Source organism: Protomyctophum parallelum (genome assembly GCF_964188405.1).
Source record: "Protomyctophum parallelum genome assembly, chromosome: 11".
Classification (NCBI taxonomy): Eukaryota; Metazoa; Chordata; class Actinopteri; order Myctophiformes; family Myctophidae; genus Protomyctophum; species Protomyctophum parallelum.
The window spans coordinates 21,550,237-21,570,990 of NC_139707.1; the positions used below are offsets into that span (position 1 = coordinate 21,550,237).

A 20,754-nucleotide genomic window follows, 5' to 3' on the forward strand; every position below is an offset into this window, starting at 1 on the left:
TGAGGTCGCATTCCAGCGCACAGCTATCCAGCACCATCTCACTGTGCCCACATCCTACTCGAGAGTTCTGCCCACGGGGAGTGTTATGCAACCTGGACAGGGGATGACTGAATTATTAACCTTGTGGAAGTGCAAGTATTAGGGGGGGCTGCCAGCAGGTTGGAGCCATCACACTTTAGTGAGACAGTCATGAATCTTGATTCTCATATCCCTCTCGTGCGGCTCTTTGAGTTTGTCATGTTGGCTGTATCATATAATGGACTCTCGACTAAATCGTATGTGGTACCTCAGGTCTCATCACGTCCTCTATGATATCACCAGCCGTTCTTCCTTCCCTGCATCAGCTGATTGAAATCATGCCAAGCAGACAGCTTCTGCGGTCATAGGGAGTACATGGAAAAAAAAGCATGCCAGCTCAAACAAAGTTGGCCATGGAAGTAGATAACAACACGTCGATGTAAGCAAAACATACATCCCTTTACAGAGTTTAGAACTGTCAATTCAGTTTGGGGCTAGCAGTTAGACTAGAGCAGTGGTGGCCCAAACAGTGGGTCAGGACCCATTTGTGGGTCATGGACCAATTTCTATGGGTCACGGACCAATTTTTGTGGGTCACGACTCGAGTAAAAATCCCATTTATTTTCATACATTTAAACAAATAATACATCACTTCACTAGTTTTAGTCCCAGGCAAACGTCTAATTTCTCTTTTGGGTCTCGACCTGAAATGTTTGGGAACCACTGGACTAGAGCATAGCAGTGACATACTGGTACTTTTGTGCATTGAATATACTTGAAAGAGTGACATGGTTTGTTTTTTGCCAATGTAGTCACTGGGTTCCACATCCCATGAGTGGTCTGTGGAACCCACTGACTACTAGATTTTATTTTAAAGACTTTTTTTTTTATCCCACGATTTTGCCACAGAATTTTTTCACCCAGTGTCAATTATATAATGCTATCCTGGACGCTACACTTCCTCTGCCAACGCGGGGGGGGGCAGCGGACTGACCTCATGCTTCCTTCTATGCATGAGGAGTCCAAGCCATAGACATATAAAGGTAGACGGCTAGACGCCCTTTCCGACTCTGGAGCGTATGTGCTCAAAGGAGGGCAAAACTTTCCCGAGATTCCTTGCGAAGCACCGCGGAAGCATGAGTGTCTGTCACAGAGCACATGTTGTCCGGGTCTGTGCCTTCCACACTTCCGGCGTATACTTCCTCCCCCAGTGTGAATTGTTCCGCCCTCAACACACATGGCTCCACTGAACTGTGGCGGCCAATGAGGCATCTATTTTTTTAAATATCTATGGTCCATGCTGCTTCTTTTTGCCTGACAGGGGGGAGTTTCCCTGGTTGGACGTAGCGTGTGGAAGGAACACGTTATTCCAACCAGTTCCTTTCCCCTCCATCAGGTGCCCCGGCTGACCAGGGGGAGGTATTTTAGAGACCAGGATCCTTTCCCCTCCATCAGGCGCCCTGGCTAGCCAGGGGGAGGTATTTTAGAGACCAGGATTACTGCATGTTTTTTATGAGGTTACCTACCCTTTAATATAATGACATCTTTTAGTTTGTTCAAGACAGGATGTTTAAATTTAGGCCAAAAAAAGCTTGCCGCAAGCTGGTATAATATGACTGTAATTTCTAGTTATATACTACTGTCTTTATTATTGCTCATATTATTTTCAGTAATTTACTTTAGCAGATGTATTGTTCTCATTTTGTGAAATGCACCGAGACTCCGCGGTCACTCGCAGTGCCTGTAGAAGAAGAAAGAAATCACTGTCCTTGTGTTTGTGTGTCGTCTGAGCTCTGCAAACAGCGTGTAAATCAGAGTTGTTTAGGATTGGGGTAGAGAGTTACAGAAAATAAGCCAAGCCAAGACGCTTGGCTCCCAGGTGCCTGAGTCAGCACTTCACATTTGGCTCCGGCCTCCCTCACTCTAATGGTCTCAGATTACAGCCCAACAATCCCCGCAGGCACACATAATACAGTGGGAGCACGAGCGCAGGGCAAGAGGAACAACCATGTTGTTTGTTGTGCTAGTGTAGCATCGCATCCCCACCCCCGGTCTCCTGTTTCAATTAAGTTTCGGTTTGCTCCAGCTTGATGCAAGCCAGAGGAAAGAAATAATCGACTGACATTTCCAGTGAACACATGCTCACCGATTTCAAAGTTAATGCAATGTTTTGAAAGAGGAATGTCACTGTCTTCTAATGAGAGTCGATTGATTATTGCTCCTCCTTTCCTCCAAATTCTGTCTTTTAAGGCAGAGGTTTAAAGACTGAAACGCTTCACATTGTAAGCCGATGGCGGCAAATTCTTCTCCTTCAAAGGCCACTCGAACAGAGGGATGTTTGTAGTAGAGTCAACAGCCCCCAACCCCCCGCCCCTCCCAGTCAGTAGCCAAACTGTGGCTAATTGGTAGTTTGAGACTCTGAACAATTAGTAAAAGGTCAGTGCCGCCACATCACCTTTGGATAATCGCTAGCGATGAGAACAATTCACATGAAGAGTTTTCAGCTGGCTGATGAGGGGTGTCCACCATTAGAGTGCTAATTAAAACGGACAGAAATCACTCCCTAGGCCTAGTGCCCCGCCATTGTCTCTCTCTTGTTTGGGCCATGGTCGTCTTTGAAAATGAAACATGCCTTCGGGCAGCAAACACTGTTGTACAAGCCTAACCGAGACGCCGTCTGTCGTCCCTGCATCACTGGCCCTTTTCCTAGCTGCCCCTGGTTCCTGAGTTCCACAGAGTATTCGTTACAGGAGCAGTCTGTGCCTGTTCAGGACTCTAGGTTAGGGGGTCATGTTGTGGGGACTTGTGACACACTCTCGGGTCCTGCCCCTTTCAGCTGCTGCTGTTGTTGTTGTTGCACTGTCCTTACAAGCACCCCCACCCATTCCCCCACCCGAGATCAAAAGTTCACACCACCCTGTGCTGTCATCAGCTGTTATGCACGGTACACCTGGCCACTGGCCGTACAGAGGGCCATATATGTCACCAGAAGATGACACACACACACACACACACACACACACACACACACACACACACACACACACACACACACACACACACACACACACACACACACACAAACTCTCTCTCTCTCTCTCTCTCTCTCTCTCTCTCTCTCTCTCTCTCTCTCTCTCTCTCTCAATGTTGTGGAAGCCTTTGTCCTAATTAATCCAGCTCTTATCATATGGCTCTCACTCTCAACAAACATAACCAACCACCTAACCAAGGTGAGATTCAATTTAGCTTATGCGAGCCTGATTGTACATTTCTGCAGTGCGAGTAGTTTTCTCCGCTATACTTTTGCTATATAGTCCTTGGCCGCAGTTAGATGAGGCATGTTTTGGCAATTATCCAAAGGACAAACCTTGTTTTGTGTGTATTTGTGGATGGCCTGTGGGGAAATAAACCCCACAGAGCTAGGCTCAGTGTTTGGAACAGAGTGTAGGTCCTGAAGCGAGACGCGCTACAGCCTCTGCAAAGCCTCATTTCATTCTCTGCCATACAGAACAGCTTGCTGATTGTCATCTAGCCTCTCTCTGAGTCTGCATTAACCATCCAAATACTCCAATGCACACACAGTAGAGCCAGAGCGATATATACTGTATGTGCCAGTAATATACTTTTTTGATCTGCAGTTATGCAGCCGATGTGTCCCCAATTTTGAAACACTTTCAACTTAGCATCCCTATTTTGGACATTTTTGGTGAGTTTTCAGATGTTTCCAGAAATAGCTGATCTACAAGCTCACAATGCTCACGTTTTTATTGTTGAATAGAAAAAGATTGTGTTTATTTTATTAGTTTGATTATAAATGAAATGTTGTTAAATTACTTTAATCAAATTCATTTCAAATCCAAATTGGGTAGACAATGTTGCACTTTTTGTGCAAAATCTGGATCGGCATAGGACCCACAAATCTGGCATGACTCAGGCTCCAACACGGTTACATTTATACTGTGCTACACCCTAAAGCAGAGGTTCTCAAAGTGGGGTCCCTTAACGGGGTTCCAGGGGATAGATAGATAGCTTTATTGTCATTCAGCAGATACATAAAATGCATAAGAGAACGAAATGTCGTTTCACTGGCTTTTAGTATGCTAGTTAAAAGAGCTAAAATACTATTAAAATCTAAAATCCACTTAAAAACTAATAAATTAAAAGCACCATTAGTTCATTTGGAGACAAGATATTGCACAGCAAAATAAGATAAACCGCTTGTACAAACATAGGAAGCTAATGCGAATAATTTCTGAATATTTTTTAAACAACTCATATCTCGTATGGGTGGTCCCTGGCACGAAATAGTTTCAGATGGGAGTCCACGGCCAAATATATTGGGTGTAATACCAAATTACAGTATAAAGTCAGTCCAGTACCTCATTGACTTCTTTTGAGATTATAATTATTGTGACTGGCAGTGGTGGAAAGTAACTAAGTATATGTACTCAAGTATTCTACTTAAGTGCAATGTTGAGGTATTTGTACTACCTACCTTGGGCCAAAGTACCATTGTACATTACAACACAGAGCGGCACATGAGAGCATGCGCTCTCTCCCGCGTGCACGCACATGCATAAACACTAGTACACAGCTGTGCTCCATCTGACTGTCAAATGTGACTTGCGGCTACTGGCGACTGCTGGTGTAGCACTGCAGACATTGTCAGGCACATACGTTTTTGACTGGTGATTCGTCTCCTGCGGCATACGAGAGCCTCCGCAAGCTGCAGGAGGACTTGTTTGTCCCAAGTTTAGCTATAAAAAAGGTGGTACGGACCGGAAGATCTTTTAAATAAGTAATTGATAACAGCTGGGAAATTAGGAAATCTTTGCACAGAGAGGCTTTGTATTATTATCACTGCATTAGCTGTGTGTGTGTGTGTGTGTGTGTGTGTGTGTGTGTGTGTGTGTGTGTGTGTGTGTGTGTGTGTGGTGTGTGTGGTGTGTGGTGTGTGTGGTGTGTGGTGTGTGGTGTGTGTTGTGTGTTGTGTGTGTGTGTGTGTGTGTGTGTGTGTGTGTGTGTGTGTGTGTGTGTGTGTGTGTGTGTGTGTGTGTGTGTGTGTGTGCGCGTGCGTGTGCGTGCGTGCGCGTGCGTGCGTGCGTGCGTGCGCGCGCAACAGTAAAAATAAGGGATGGTACAGTCGACAGCCAGAGTCATGGCCAAGGCTCCATCACATCTGAAAGGTTTGATTGAAATTAATCCCACAGCCTGAGTGGAGACGTTAGGCTGTGCCTCGGCCTGCAGCCCCATACACACCTTAAACATGCGCGCACACCGCTGTTAGGCAGAGATAAGAGGCACGTGCTGCATGTTAACTGAAGAGAGCCAAGTGGCATTCCTTTTTGTTTTGATATTCTCGTCAGAATGAAGACTAGGAATCTGAAGCTTTTTGCCCTCGTTTAAGCGATTTTATTTATCTTATTTCTCTGTCCCACAGATATCCGTCTGTCTCTGGCACTGGGTCTGAATGGGGCCCCCTGAGCCACATTAGGGACTCTTATCATCTCTATTGGTTTAATTAGAGAGAGTGGAGAGGAAATACACGCTGAGGTTGAAAGAGGACGGTTCAGGAAGGCTACAATTCCTTTAGGATCTCTCTTAACAGACACGTACACGCACACAACCACACACAAAGTGCAATGCAATAATTTGCCTCCACCCATGCTATACTTTCTGTATTTACAACAAGGCCAGGTCGGCAATTGCAATAGAACGAAGGGAAAAATTCGAGATCTGTTTCTCCCTCTCTCTCTCTCCCTCTTTCAAAACAACATGCGGGTGTGTGGAGACATTACTGTGTCATTCTTTTCATTTTGCTGTGGCAGCACTCGTGATTAGCTCCGTGGCTGTGCCTGTGTACCACACATCTGAGCTCCAGCAGCATTGGCGCCTTCCAAGGTTAACGTGTGCCAGGCAGGAACGTTGACTGCCTGAGCCTCGCTATCAGCTGAGAAGCGCGGTGCCATCTAATTAGAAGAACATGCTACATGCAGGCTAATCCCTCACAGATGCAGAATCAAAGGCTAGTGCCTGCCCTGGACTGTGTGCAACTATCAGTGTTTGCTGTAAATGCATTTGGAAAATGAATGAAATTATTACATGAATCTTGGGGAGACATTTTTCATGTTTCATTTAAAATGTCTGAACCAACACCATATGGAAATTTAGCCCCCGCTTTTTCTCTTTTTTTCTTTTTTTTCTCCATTTCAAGTGAATAATATTCGCCTGGTGGGTATTCTGCTAGCATGCTATCTGATGCAGATGCCTGGACGCATGCATGCTGCATTGCTGCAGGACTGGTTTCATTTGGAGGACTTTTATGTTCCCCAGGGTTCAGTTTGTGTGTGTATATTATGTGCTTTTGCACGCATGCACACACACACACACACACACACACACACACACACACACACACACACACACACACACACACACTCACACAGCTGTAAAAGGACCCACTACTCTATTGAGGTCTCAACTGTGTGTGTGTGTGTGTGTGTGTGTGTGCCATGTACATGTGTGAATGTGACGGTTTGCGTCCACGTGCCTACCTGCATGTTAATGAGTGTGTGTGTGTATGTCTTCACAGGGGTGCTGTGGAACCTGTCGTCATGTGACTCTGTCAAGATGACAATCATTCGGGACGCCTTAACGACCATGACCAACACTGTGATTATCCCTCACTCGGGCTGGAGCAGCTCCACCTTCGATGACGACCACAAGCTCAAGTTCCACTCCTCCCTGGTGCTGAGGAACACCTCGGGCTGTCTGAGGTACGGCCTGGCCTCTAGCACCCCACTGTGGACAGTTGGAGTAGTTGCATCCACATACAGTATGCATGTGTGTCTTTTGAGACATAGGCATCCACGTAGGCAGTGTGGTTTCCAAACGTTTTATTCCGTGACCCAAAAGAGAAATTACTGTACATGTTTGCCCGGGCCCCAAACTAGTGAAAATAGCAGATCGACAAGCACAATTAAAAATAGTTTTTTTTTCTAGCATACTAGCACACTTGGCTTGTTTGTAGTATACTCAACATCATGCATTATGACATCAAATTACATTGGACCTTATTGCGCAAAGATGACATCTACACCAGACCTTGTTAACACCCTTAGCGGCATAAACAGAGTTCTCCGTCCTATCAAATAGTAACGCTCGACGCTCAGGACGGAGATTAATAAAAGGACGGAACTTTATTGATATCAAAACCGAGCGCATCGCTCCACAGCCTGGGAGCGCCTGTTGGGCAACATTCGATGTCATTCCGGTTGTGACGTCATCCAAAATGTTCCCCCCCATTTTAGCGGATGAGAACGAAAATCTTAAAAGGACGGGCCATCGCGGTCCCGTCGCTAGTCGCGTTAGAATTAATCATATTTCCCGTTGTTGTCGATCGCCTCGGGGGTGTTTTGGCTACATCTAGCTACTTCAGCTACATCCGGGATAGCGCCTGGTGCATTGCTAAATGTGCTCCGTTGCTGCAAATCGCTGGGTGCTCTGATGTAATGGTCCTAAATACCCCCGGGCGTTCGTGGTGTTACCAGATGACTGGTAATATTTTAATGCCATCATTCCCAGAGAAGTACCAATACAGTCCTAGTGCAGGAGCCATGCTAAGGACAATGCACTGGGCCAGCCAGCCTCCTGGGGGGCTCTTTCCTTTGAAGACATGTGCTCAATATGGACCTTGATAACAGTCAATTGAACTCTGTGTGTGTGTGTGTGTGTGTGTGTGTGTGTGTGTGTGTGTGTGTGTGTGTGTGTGTGTGTGTGTGTGTGTGTGTGTGTGTGTGTGTGTGTGTGTGTGTGTGTGTGTGTGTGTGTGTGTGTGTGTGTGTGTGTGTGTGTGTGTGTGTGTGTGTGTGTGTGTGTGTGTGTGTGCGTGCGTGCGTGCGTGCGTGCGTGCGTGCGTGCGTGCGTGCGTGCGTGCGTGCGAGATGAGCACGCTCAGTTAGTTTCTCATTTACTCAGCAAAGCGCTTATAATGGCTTCAGTCCGACCACACACACACCTCATGTATTATGGATGGAGCCTTTGGATAGTAAAACCCACACCACACTCTCCGGCGCTGGGTTAGGGGAAGCACACACGCGCACACAATGTCTGTTCTCAATTTGTTTATGTACATTTCAAACATTTTCAGACTGTTTTCTATTGACAAACGTTGATGTGTGTGTGTGTGTGTGTGGTTTTGAAGGAACCTAAGCTCAGCTGGTGAGGAGGCCAGGAAACAAATGCGTACTTGCGAAGGTCTCGTGGACTCACTCCTCTACGTCATCAAAGCCTGTGTCAACACTTCCGATTTCGACAGCAAGGTACACACACAACACACACACGCACAGCAAGGTACACACACACGCACAGCAAGGTACACACACACGCACAGCAAGGTACACACACACACACAAGGTACACACACACGCACAGCAAGGTACGCACAGCAAGGTACACACACAACACACACACACAACCAGTGGTGGAAAAAAGGGACTCAAAGTTTTCACTTAAGTAAAAGTGAAAGTTTCAATACTGCAATGTAGAAGTAAAAGTTTACTTGAGTAAAAGAACAAAAGTATTGAAATGTACTTAAAGTACCAAAAGTAATAAGTACTCTTCATGCAGAATGTCTCATTTCAAGTTTTCAAATAGGGCTGAAGTTGTTGATTTGTGTTTTGTAAGTAAGTAACTAGTAATTGTAGTAGAGTAAAAGTACAGAAAATATGTCAAAAGTACAAATATGTCAAAATTGTACTTAACTACAGTACTTAGTAAATGTACTTAGTTACATTCCACCACTGCATACAACACATGCACAGCAAAGTACACACACACGACACACACACGCACAGCAAGGTCAGTGCACGCTCTCAGCAAGGTACAAAACGCATGCTCACAAGGTACGCACAGCACAGCGCATGCACACACACACACACTAAGCTAAGCTAACAGGAAAACATGTTTCCACATGATGAAAGGCTTTGGGGAAACATCCCGCCCAGCCAGTTTGAATCATTGTTACCGCTGGCTAATTTGCCCGCCTAGCAGCACCAGCTATGCGATGTCTTTTGTCACCAAACTTGCAACCCGTAGACACACCGTGGTAAACATTCAGATTCCAGATAGCTCATTTAATTGCCCTACCTTCGTATGTGTCTGGAGGTAGAAATTGAAATCTCCCAGACATGCACCCATGAACAGTAAAGTGACAAAGGAAAGAAAAAGGAGAGGAAAAAAGCCTTATTTGTAATATAGAAAGCGACCATATGGGAATTGGCCCTCATAACGTTGTCATGCCTCTATGACGTCTTGTGAGGCAAGCTGCTATATACTATACATCTCCTTACAACAGTGTTTTACCGGATTTTTTAATTTGTTTTAGATAACACCATTAAACCGCCATTACCCTTTTTCATGTCACACACCCCCCAGAGGCCTTTCCCACACCACAAGGGGTGCACACACCAGTTTGGGAATCCCTGCTAATTAAACTAATACTTAGTTGACTGGAGTCAGCCACTGCACTTGTAGCTTGGAGATTTGCTATTTTTGGCGAATGTTCCCCCAAAACAGGGTTTTTATATTAATGCATCTTTTATTGTTTTGTCTTTGCCTTTTTTGTATTGCCACCTGGCTATTCTACGTTCTTCTATTCTAAGGACCACAATGGAAACAAGCTTCCAGGCTTCAATCAATCAATCAATCAATCAATCAATCAATCAATCGCCTTCTCCACTTCCCTGCCCTCAGATTGTGGAGAACTGTATATGCACTCTGAGGAACCTGTCGTACCGTCTGGAGCTGGAGATCCCATCTCGACTGACTGGGGGCCAAGAGGTGGACGGTCTGCTGGGCGACGAGTCACCCAGCAAGGAGTTGGACTCTAGCTGCTGGGGCAGGAAAAAGAAGAAGAAGAAAAAGAGTTCCACAGAAGACACGGTGAGTGAGCCTACCGTGGTGTAGTCTGTGTGTTAAAATAAATATTGACCCAAATGAAAAGTAGCACAAAGGGCTTCGGACAAAACCTCTTAACTCCATTGGACCCTCAAACTGTCTGCTAAAGCAGCTAACTCCACCACCTCTCCCCCCTCTCATGCACATAATTGACAATATATAAAGTCACAATACCAACTCTGATGAGGCAGTATTGCTTTGTTTTCTTCCCGACAGCCGAGATATGTGCTATGCAAGTAAACCTGTCTTGCAGGTGTAAGGCCAATTAGTCAATTTTAAACGTCAGGTTTAACATAAAATACACACAGTGAACCCACAGTCCTGAAAAGCTACAGCAACCGCCATCAGATGAATTAAACAAACCATTTGTTTCGTGTCATTCAGTGGGATGGGGTAGGACCAATTCCTGGCTTCTCCAAGTCTCCCAAGGGGGCAGAGATGCTGTGGCACCCAGCGGTGGTCAAACCCTATCTGACTCTGCTAGCTGAGAGTTCCAACCCAGCCACTCTGGAAGGCTCTGCTGGGTCACTGCAAAACCTGTCTGCTGGCAACTGGAAGGTAAGCATGCCCTTTTCATTTAGCAGAGGCTTTCATTAAGCTCCGTTACATTGCACTTTTCAAAGTTATATTCGACATCTGAAGTCGAAGCAAATGGTTTGAAAGACTTTGCAAAGGACCATAAATGACTCCATAACCTAATTTCATGTCAAGCACCAAGTATTTTTTTTCTATTCTCTGTCTGACTTAATTGTCTCGTTAATCTGTGCACTGCCATAGCATTGAGGCTATAATGACATGCCTAAAATAGCAACACCAGGTTGAAAGTGGTTAAACGTGCACTCCTAAAATCCATTCTCAGCAATGTGTGTCCCACATGGCCTGTGGACATTTTTGATGTTTTAATGCCCTCTGTGCGTGTTCTTGTGTGGATAAATATGTGCGGCAATGTGCATTTATTTTCCGATTTGTGTGTGCGAATGCAGTTTGCATCATATATTCGAGCAGCCGTGCGTAAGGAGAAGGGACTGCCAATCTTGGTAGAGCTGCTGAGGATGGATAACGACCGCGTGGTGTGTTCTGTCGCCACTGCCTTGAGGAACATGGCACTGGATGTCAGGAACAAGGAGCTCATAGGTTAGTGCTGCTGTAGGCCTACTGGTTCACTTCATTTGAGCCAAGTCATAGGTTAGTGCTGCTGTAGGCCTACTGGTTCACTTCATTTGAGCTGAGTCATAGGTTAGTGCTGCTGTAGGCCTACTGGTTCACTTCATTTGAGCTGAGTCATAGGTTAGTGCTGCTGTAGGCCTACTGGTTCACTTCATTTGAGCTGAGTCCAATGAAACGCCAACATATTGATACATATTACATTACTGACATGAGTTGCCAGACAATAATAATTTGCTGAGAAGAAAGAGGAACTAACCAGGTGCTCAATGGAGGTAGCAGGGTGTGATAATGATAAAAAGGTGCTCACACGGATCAAAAACGGGATCAAAACAGGATCCGGGCACACAAAGTTAAGAAATGAGGAACACCTTTATTAAATCAAAAGGCAACTGCCTTTTAATTGTGTGTTTGTGCCTTTATGTGTGTGTGCCTTTATTAAATTAAAAGGCAACTTCCTTTTAATTTAATAAAGGCATTCCTCATTTTTTTACTTTGTGTGCCCGGATCCTTCTCTTCTCTTTTTTAATAATAATTAGCTATTGCCATTTTTGAGCGGTGCCTCATGCAGCTATGTCCGTATGTATGTACAGTATGTGTATTTGTACGTGTCCGAGCACGGACACCCCCACACCGTAAAGTGGCCAGTAGAGTACAGTAGAGTAGAGTAGAGCACAGCCTAAAGTGGCACAGAGTACACTACAGTACGAGCCCTGGGCACGTTCTGGGGGACTGGATGCTCCGGGGAGTGGACCCCCCGGGGACCCCCACATCGGTATTTCTTGACTGTTTCGGACACAGGGCGGCTCGCCGGAACCGTGTATGTGTCCGAGCATGGACAGCTGCAACACCTAAAGTGGCCAGTAGAGTACAGCACAGACTAAAATGGCAGAGTACAACCTGTGCAAGTTCAACCTTGTAAAGACGTTTTTCCCTTCTTTTTTCTCCAATTTAGTTATTCTGCCAATGGTATCAGGTACCCTCGGCTCAGCCTCCTGTCTATGCTATGCTCTCATTCTATGAATGAAATAATTAATTTGGAAGTCAGAGAACGCATACAGAGATCTCCATATATGGCCATACAAGGGACACGGACAGACAATATTGATAAACCTGCAACTTCCCATATATATGTACCCTAATCTCAATCTGTCAGCACCACTGCCCCTAAACATGTACAGGTATGCAATGGGTATGCATCATTCCTGATTCCCGAGTTGGCCGGTAACAAATCTAGTTATTCAATTTAAAGTTTAAATTGAAAGAAATGTTACTTCTTTGGCCTACTACCATCCTGAACATCCAGACCCTGGCAGGAACGCACCCAGGGTGCCGCTCGTACTGTAGTGTACTCTGTGCCACTTTACGCTGTGCTGTACTCTATTGTACTCTACTGGCCACTTTAGGGTGTGGGGGTGTCTGTGCTCGGACACGTACACATACATACACAAGGACACACATAGCTGTGTAATGGAGCGGAGGCACCGCTCAAAAAGCATATAATTCACGTTCGTATTATTTAGTATCACTCAACTCTCTCTCTCACTGTCCCTCCCTCAGGGAAGTATGCAATGAGGGACCTGGTCAACCGCCTCCCGGGAGGAAACACCACGCTCTTGTCTGACGAGACGGTGGCGGCCATCTGCTGCACACTGCACGAGGTCACGAGCAAGAACATGGAGAATGCCAAGGCCCTGGCCGACACGGGCGGCATCGAGAAGCTGGTCAACATCACCAAGGGCAGGGGGGACAGGTGTGTTACAGCAGCACGTGTCAGTTTGAGAGGAACCCTGCTCCAGAGGAGAGCTTAATGAATACACCGCAGACGTTGATAGTGCTCCGGCGACATTGCACACTCTCACACAGACATAGGAGCATATGCATTCATGCATTCACGCACGCACGCACGCACACACACACTCTCAGACACACACACAGAAGCCATAGCCAGAGGGAAGGTGGTATTATGTATGCTGAGGTTACACCTCCTAGTGGAATGGTGGCATGGTAGCTATTTCTGGCCTCCTATGTGTCCAAAAGGACTCTGAGTGCAACCACTCTTCCAAATTCTTCCTTCCACCGCTAACATGCAATGTTTGCTTTTATGACTGGAAATGAGGCTCATGTGATTCTGGAATACCTAAAGACAACCTGTTATGTATCCGTCTGCTTAGGTACTCCATGAAGGTGCTTAAAGCAGCTGCTCAGGTGCTGAATACACTGTGGCAGTACAGGGACCTGCGTACCATCTATAAGAAAGTAAGAACCTTAACCACACTGCTATCATGCAATCTGTCTCCCTTCAACAACATATAGACGCATGCACGCACACACATACACTCAGTGGCTTCAGTGCATCTGCATCGTAGTGATGTTACAAACATTGCTGCTTTGTACCAAAAACATAAGGAAACAACTGCAACACAGGACTGATATATAACACTGTTCTTCTCTTACTCTTAATAGGATGGATGGAACCAAAACCACTTCCTCACTCCAGTGTCGACATTAGAGCGAGACAGGTTCAAGTCCCAGCCCACTCTGCCTACTGGCTCCATACAGATGTCCCCTGTCAACAACCCTGGTAGGTAAAAAAACACGAGTTAGAGATGTAATGAGGCGGTGCTCAGCACCTGCATATCCAGGTGAAAGTTTTAATTAAAACTAGCTATATGACATACAGTTCAAGAATGGGAATAAGACTACTAGGGCACAGATGGAGATCAGCAGCTTAGTCTGAGCAATGGGAATCAAAAATCAGTTTCATATATTGCAACACCCAACCCATGTAGAAATTAAACTAATCCGACAAGTTGGTCCGGCTCTCGTATTTCCAATTCCTGGTCCACTGTTTTTAACATTCCCCGATCAAGTTGAAAATGTCCTATAAAGGTATAAATTGTGCTTTTTGTTTCCATCCACAGCTGGTAGTGCCACCTCGTCTCCTGCCATATTGGGCATCAAAGAGAACCGCTCAGATTACCAGAGGGCAAAGTCAACTATGCAATTTTATAATTACCAAGGGGACAACAGTGTGCATAAAAACCAATATACAGGTACAGTAATCATAATAAGCTGATCATTGAGCTGCGTATAGCTTGCAAATCAGTAAAGTCTTTGAAATATGATTTGAACCACATCGGCCATGTGCACCAGACTGTAAAGAAAGGATGCCCTCAGGGTCTGTGCCTGTGAAGGCTGTAATCCATTTTATCCCCCCGCTACATTCCAAACCTCTCAACATCCCCCTGTACCAACTGCCATCACCGACATATTTTACTCCACTACTAGGGCCTGCTAGCTCTTACAGAGTCAGCTACTTTGAAAAGAAGCATTCACATTCAAGTTCCATTTATTGTGATGGAGGGTGCGTTACTTGCGGCATAGTCTACAAGTGTTAGGAGTCTCTTTGCTGGGCATTCTCTAATCTCTACAACAGGGGTTCCCAACCTTTCTATTATCACGGATCGCAAACACCTAACCCACAGAAGACAGTTGACTGGCCTAAGTAGCCTACCCGCCGCTATCACAGTATAATGTTATATCATTGACCCAAAAGGCTTTATATCAACAATGACCAAAAAACGGTCATTGTCTGGTCTTGTCATGTCTTTTTCAGAAATGACCTTGGAGTCTGGACATGTGGACAACTTTAGTTAAACATGCAGTTTAAGTGCGTACTTTACCTGGGTTACATTATATTCTGAATACTTGAATGTTTTGAAGTTAAATTATAATCCCATACCGTGTAGTGTTTTGTTTCATTAGTGCGAGTGTGACAAAATATGCTACAGCTTGTTGTTATGCTGCTGGTGCTGCTCTGAACACGTGAACGGTAAAGATACGACCGGCCTGAGTAAACTTTTCACCGGAAAATCCTGGTGACGGTTGTAGGATTCCCTTCTCGTGTACCGGTGGTTGGGAACCTCTGCTCTACAACACTGCCACTGCAGGCCCAAAGTGGACTATGCGGGCAGGCGCAGAAAGGGTACCTAGACATACTACAGCCACATGGGGAGCCCTTTATGAGCCACCCGCTTCGATTGTTATCAGCCGATAATCACCAGTATGTTCTTATCAGGACCATTCAATGTATGGACATTTCCACATACTGCCTAGGCGACTAGGAAATGCGGAAGTGAAGTTACTGCAGTTGAAGCAAAAACATCATGAAACTGACTTACAGGGCCGGTTAAGACTGATATGAGTTTAAGGGAATTACGTGTCCGGTTAAGGCTGAGGTTACGGTTAGGGTTAGATTTTGCTGTTACGGTTAGTAATAGTCGGACAACGCGACCAACGCCAAGTTGGACAATGGCTGACAACAAGGTCAGTATGTGGAAATGTCCATACTGGCTGCATTGAATGGTGTTGATAAGATAACTGCTGATGACGGAGATCAAATCATCTGATAACATCCAAAGCCGCTATCTGAGCTACCCAGGCTGCCTGGCTATTGGCTGGTTAGAAGGTCGGCTGGGTCAGACACTGGCAGGGCAGACTAAACAAACTTAGCTGCACCCGCAACATTCCCAGCCCCACACAGAGAAGTGGAGAATTGAGTTTCAGGATTCCTCTGCTTAGAAAATGTGCAAAGAAAAGAAGAAGAAAAAACCCTATGGAATGTGTTTTGTAGATGTCAATGCATTGGTAGCTGGCTTTATAACCTGGTGTTATTCTTCTCCCCTGCATAGCAGTGCTTTTCCCCTCTTTATCAAAATGCAGACACCAGTCCTAAAGGGATTCATATGGATTTGTAAGAGTATTTGCTGTGCATTAATACCCTTTTTCTCTTCTAGGGTCTTTAAAACCTTCTCCGTATTACATAGGGTCCTATTCCTCACCCACAAGGGAGGAGCCAAGAAGAACACAGGTAAAATATAACCTCAATTTATACTCCCATCACACCACTGTGTCGTTTGCCGACAAGATCTGTTTCCTTTCAGCAAGCGACAGCTAATTATTAGGCCATTGGGCCCATTTTGGATCACAGGCCCATTTTTAAGTGTTTTTTTTTTGTCAAAAGAATTTCAGAATTATTTTATTCCTTCCTTTTATTTACAAGCTCGCAATGCTTTGCGATACAACCTTGTGGATATTCTATTTTGTTAACAGCATTTTGAGGTTTCAAGATAGTCATAATCTGTATATGTATATACAGTAATAAATGCATAGTTGGATTGTAATATCTATTCACTAAACCTGTGTTTGACCCAGGGCTATGCAGTGTCTAGTGGCAATTTGATGAGAAACCAAAGATAATTGAAAAATCTGTCTGTCCGCGGGTCTTAATGGACACACCAAATATCTGTCTGTTTGGCTTCACTGATTGGCTGAGCTTTTCATCACATTTGTGCTGCTTCGCCAGCATGTTTGTGACATGTTTAATGGAACAAGCACCAGATCTGTGTTCATGGGTAAAGGAAGCCACAGCGAACGAAATAAGTGGTGCAAAGCAAAATGTGTTGGTTGGTAAAAATTGCTTGCTCCGAGCGGGACAATGTCTCTGCTCCATTATGTAAAGTGTCTTCAGACAACTTGTTGTAATTTGGCACTATAATAAAATGTAATTGAGCAGTATTGCTGGTTGGGGTGAGTACTTACGTGGCCCCTGAGTATACGGGCCCAAAGTACACCAGTCTAGTGTTAAGAAAATCATACCCGTGTGATGTGAGGGGCGCTCTTTATTTATCATCGTACATCATCAATCATGATGTAGCATGTTGATTTGCTCAGACACATATGACGTAAATTCTCCATTCATTGTCAATGGCATTTAATGTTTGTGTTAGGACAAAGATCTACAATATAGCTGAATATAGAAGGGTCTAGCGCCCCTCAAAGATGTAGGGAAAACACACCTTGTGGTAGTAGTGATGCTATTTAGTTTTTTTGCACATTACATTCTGCCTCACGACATGCCTTACGACATTCCTTTTGGAATTGCACGTCTTCCTAAAATCTTTGCTTGTCTTCCTGCAGCCAATTTACTATGGTGAGGAGCCAGGCAGGAGGAACTATGACACCTACAGAATGTACCTTCAGCACCCCTATGGCTATGATGAGCCCTACATGGATGAAGTCATCACCTACCCTCCCACGGCAGACTACAGCTCCCAGCCTCATGGACTCAAATCCACCACCAACTACGTGGACTTTTACTCTAGCACACAAAGGCCTTCATACAGGGCAGAGCAGTACCCTGGCTCCCCTGACTCCTGGGTATAGACCTAGGGGAAACCCTGGCGGGGTGGGGACAAAGTGATTTTAGGTTCAGATGAGATCTGTATCTAGAGGGAAATCTTCAACTTGTAGTAGAGGTGTGGGGTTCACAACCCACTCTCCCAACAGATGAACTATTTCATGAACTTTTTTTTTGTGTGCGAGTTTATTCTAAAGTGAGTGAGTGAGTGCGTGCGTGTGTGTGTTGGGGGCGGGTGGGGGGGAGTTCAAACAAGCGAAAGACAGATGGAAAGAGGATGTGAGCCAAAGAAGGAAATTTAGGAATGTTTTTTATTTTATTTTTATTTTTTTGAAGATGGAATAATGCAGTGGATCTGTTGATGGACGTTACGGGACACTATCATGAGACATGTGCGCCCTGCTCTGTCTCTAGATGTTAGTTATTGTTGGTTTTTTTCGTGGTTTCTTTCTGAAACCCATAGCTGTGATAGCATGGTGAAAGATGTCAGTCATGTGAGGAAAGGTACGCGGCAAAGAGTCTAGGTGGGGAAGTGTATGTTGTATGTGCAGAAGCCAAAATGGATTGTGAACTCATACAGTATCTGTAAAAAAAGAAAAGTAAAATTATAATAGTAAACTAAAGATGTTAGTTTGTACAGAGGGATCAAACTGTATTCATACGTATTGTCAAAATTGTGTATGCCATAGAGTCGTGTACATTTCCTTCATTTTATTGTAAATACAGAACAAAAGAAAACGTGTTACCTGGTTTACGCTCATCAGCACTGGTAAAAAAAACAATTAAACAAATTGTGCCATGTTAAATCTCTATAGATAAATAGATATAAATATATAAAGAAATTATGAGATGTGGAGAAATATGGCATCAAAACTCAAACGTGCAAAGATAATAAAGGTTCACTTTTGTTTTTTAAATTAACTGTGTAATCGCACAATTTTTTGTGACTTCACAGGTACACATTTTCTGTCTCGCTCCTCAACCTCTTATTCACATATCATACTATAATTCTAACAATGTCTGAGTGTGTGTGTGTCTGTCTGTCAGAAACAAACACTTATCTCCTCAATGCCTGCACCAATCGCTCCCTTTTCACACAGGCATTGACCATATGGAGGGTGTAACGGAGCCCTTTTTTCGATTTGACACATTAATTATTAATAATGAATTTATTAGTGAATTAAAAACGCACTGGGCGCAGTACCCCCCGCGGGTAAGGGCTAGTTGTAATAAGGGACCAAGCCAGAAGGGACTTCTTGGTACCTTATTGTATTTATCTGTTTTCTTCTTCTCCTTCAAAAAATAGTAGTTCTGACTTAACCGTGCAGTCGGTTTTCGCAAAACAATATGGTAGAGAGGGCTATGCCAACGGTGAGGATGCGAAGCCCACAACCAAGGGTGGCGCTAGAGCACTCAATTGAAAATGCAAACTTTGAACAGGCATAGCTCATGAACAGTTTGACCATCGGTCCCTAATATATACATGCAGAGTCACATGTTTATGAAACTTTACAATATGGTAGAGAGTTATGCCAAATAGCGCTGAAACCAGTCTTACTCCAATTGGCCAAAGGGGGCGCTATAGCAATCGCTTGAAAATGAAAACTTTGAACAGGCATAATTCATGCCTCGTTTGGCCAAATTCCATGGACCTTGTTTACACATGTGCCTTGACTCATGTGAAACATATCTCACTTTGGCCAGTAAGTTCCGCCCATCATTTTGAGCAGTTGAAACTTTGAAAAACAATAAATACCCAATTTAACCGTGCAGTCGGTTTTCACGAAACGCAGCAATATGGTAGAGGGCTATGCCAAACGGTGAGAGCATTGGCCAAAAGGTGGCGCTATAGCACTCAATTGAAAATGCAAACTTTCAATGTGTATAGTTCATGAACCGTTTGACCGTCAAGCAATGAAACTTCGATACACATATACTGGTATGTCTCCTCATGCCTCATAAGTATCGTGTTTTGAATTTTGAATTATATGAAAAACAGTTCAAATCTATCTCCTCCTGGGATCTTTGATCAAAATGCACGAAATGTTCTACACATGAACTTTGGACCTTTACGTACAAATCGGAAGTAAATTATTTTTAATTGAAAAAATATAGGTTTTATGAGCCAATGAAAATTGCTGTTTTGTAATACATACTGTCACTTTGACCAGAAAGCTCCGCCCTCAGAGTTTCTGCCATTTTGAGCAGTTTGAGAAATACTTATACCTGATGTTCTGCCTGGATTTTTTAGCAATTTGCGTGAAACGTTCTACACACAAATTACAATCTATGGACCATTATCTGAAATCCCAGTTGAAGAGAAGTTTGTACGTGAAAACAAGAACAGCGAACATACTGTAATAATGCCCAAAACCAGGACACACACAATTGTCGTCAAAAACACTGAATGATTTTGCTGTTAACAAAGAAACATCAGATTCTGTCTGGATAGCTCAGTAGGTAGCTCTTATTGCCTTCTTGCTTGGCCCTGCCTTATCACTGCTTGCAGCTATATTTATTATTGTCTCTGCCATGTCAAAGGCTGTGGTGCCATGCCTGCCAACATAATATAATTATAGTTGACTAAATCAACTAAAATCTTATATTTAGTCAAATAAAGACTAGACTATATTTAAAACGATTGATAGGTTCTCATCCATATCAGGCTATAAGATAAATTGGTCAAAAATCTGAGGCCCTACCACTCACTTCATATTGTCCTAAATCATTGTTTCAGGCGGGCTCATTTGAATGGCCTAAAAAGGGCATAAAATATTTGGGCATAGTCTTCCCTTCTAGACTGGACGAGTTGGTGAAAACTAACTTCGAACCGCTCCTGGATAAAAGAAGGCTCCATCTGCACCTGCACCGTCCCTCTGGGATGCCTCGATGGGACTATTGGCCGTTTACGAGCGACTGTCATACAGGCTGCTCAATAGAATGGACGACTATGACTTAAAGTGGGGCTTTTACCATTATGCATGTATCATGACTCTGATTAGTTTCTGGCTATGAGTGAGCTCTGAACGGGCTGCAACGTTGGAAAAATACTCTGAAGGAATAGGCTATTTCTGGAATTGGGGCTGGGGTGGACTGCGGGATATTTCTGTGCATCTGTAATATTGTTTTGTTATGTATTTCTTTGGTTGTGTTTTGTCTATGTCTTTGTCAATGTTTTATATATATATATATATATATATATATATATATATATATAAAAGAAAATTAATAAAGTACAAATCATTAAAAAAAATAAAGACTAGACTAAACTAAAAAAGAAAACTAAAACAAACTAAAAGTAGGACCATGAGAAGGACAACAAAAGTTTGAAAAACAACATGTCATGAGACCATTACCTCAGGTGTGTGTTTATTTTCACGGTTCCTTGTCATAATCATTGTATTAAGTTGTTA

At 44.0% G+C, this 20,754-nt stretch overlaps 1 protein-coding gene across 5 annotated transcripts in view; it reads left to right on the forward strand.

Moving 5' to 3' along the window:
- Positions 1-18,292, forward strand: part of pkp4 (plakophilin 4) — a 99,681-nt gene extending 81,389 nt beyond the window's left edge. For 4 of the 5 annotated variants that reach the window (XM_083776964.1, XM_083776963.1, XM_083776962.1 and 1 more), the window contains exons 12-22: positions 6,611-6,794; positions 8,222-8,339; positions 9,772-9,960; positions 10,360-10,533; positions 10,959-11,109; positions 12,700-12,892; positions 13,314-13,398; positions 13,606-13,723; positions 14,064-14,195; positions 15,939-16,012; positions 17,122-18,291. In XM_083776964.1, coding sequence (XP_083633090.1) covers positions 6,611-6,794; positions 8,222-8,339; positions 9,772-9,960; positions 10,360-10,533; positions 10,959-11,109; positions 12,700-12,892; positions 13,314-13,398; positions 13,606-13,723; positions 14,064-14,195; positions 15,939-16,012; positions 17,122-17,367 — 1,664 coding nt within the window. In that variant the 3' untranslated portion in view covers positions 17,368-18,291. Of the gene's footprint in view, positions 1-6,610; positions 6,795-8,221; positions 8,340-9,771; positions 9,961-10,359; positions 10,534-10,958; positions 11,110-12,699; positions 12,893-13,313; positions 13,399-13,605; positions 13,724-14,063; positions 14,196-15,938; positions 16,013-17,121 lie in introns of all 5 variants that reach the window. The other variant, XM_083776961.1, reaches the window with a different exon arrangement.
- The last annotated feature ends 2,462 nt before the right edge of the window (positions 18,293-20,754 follow it).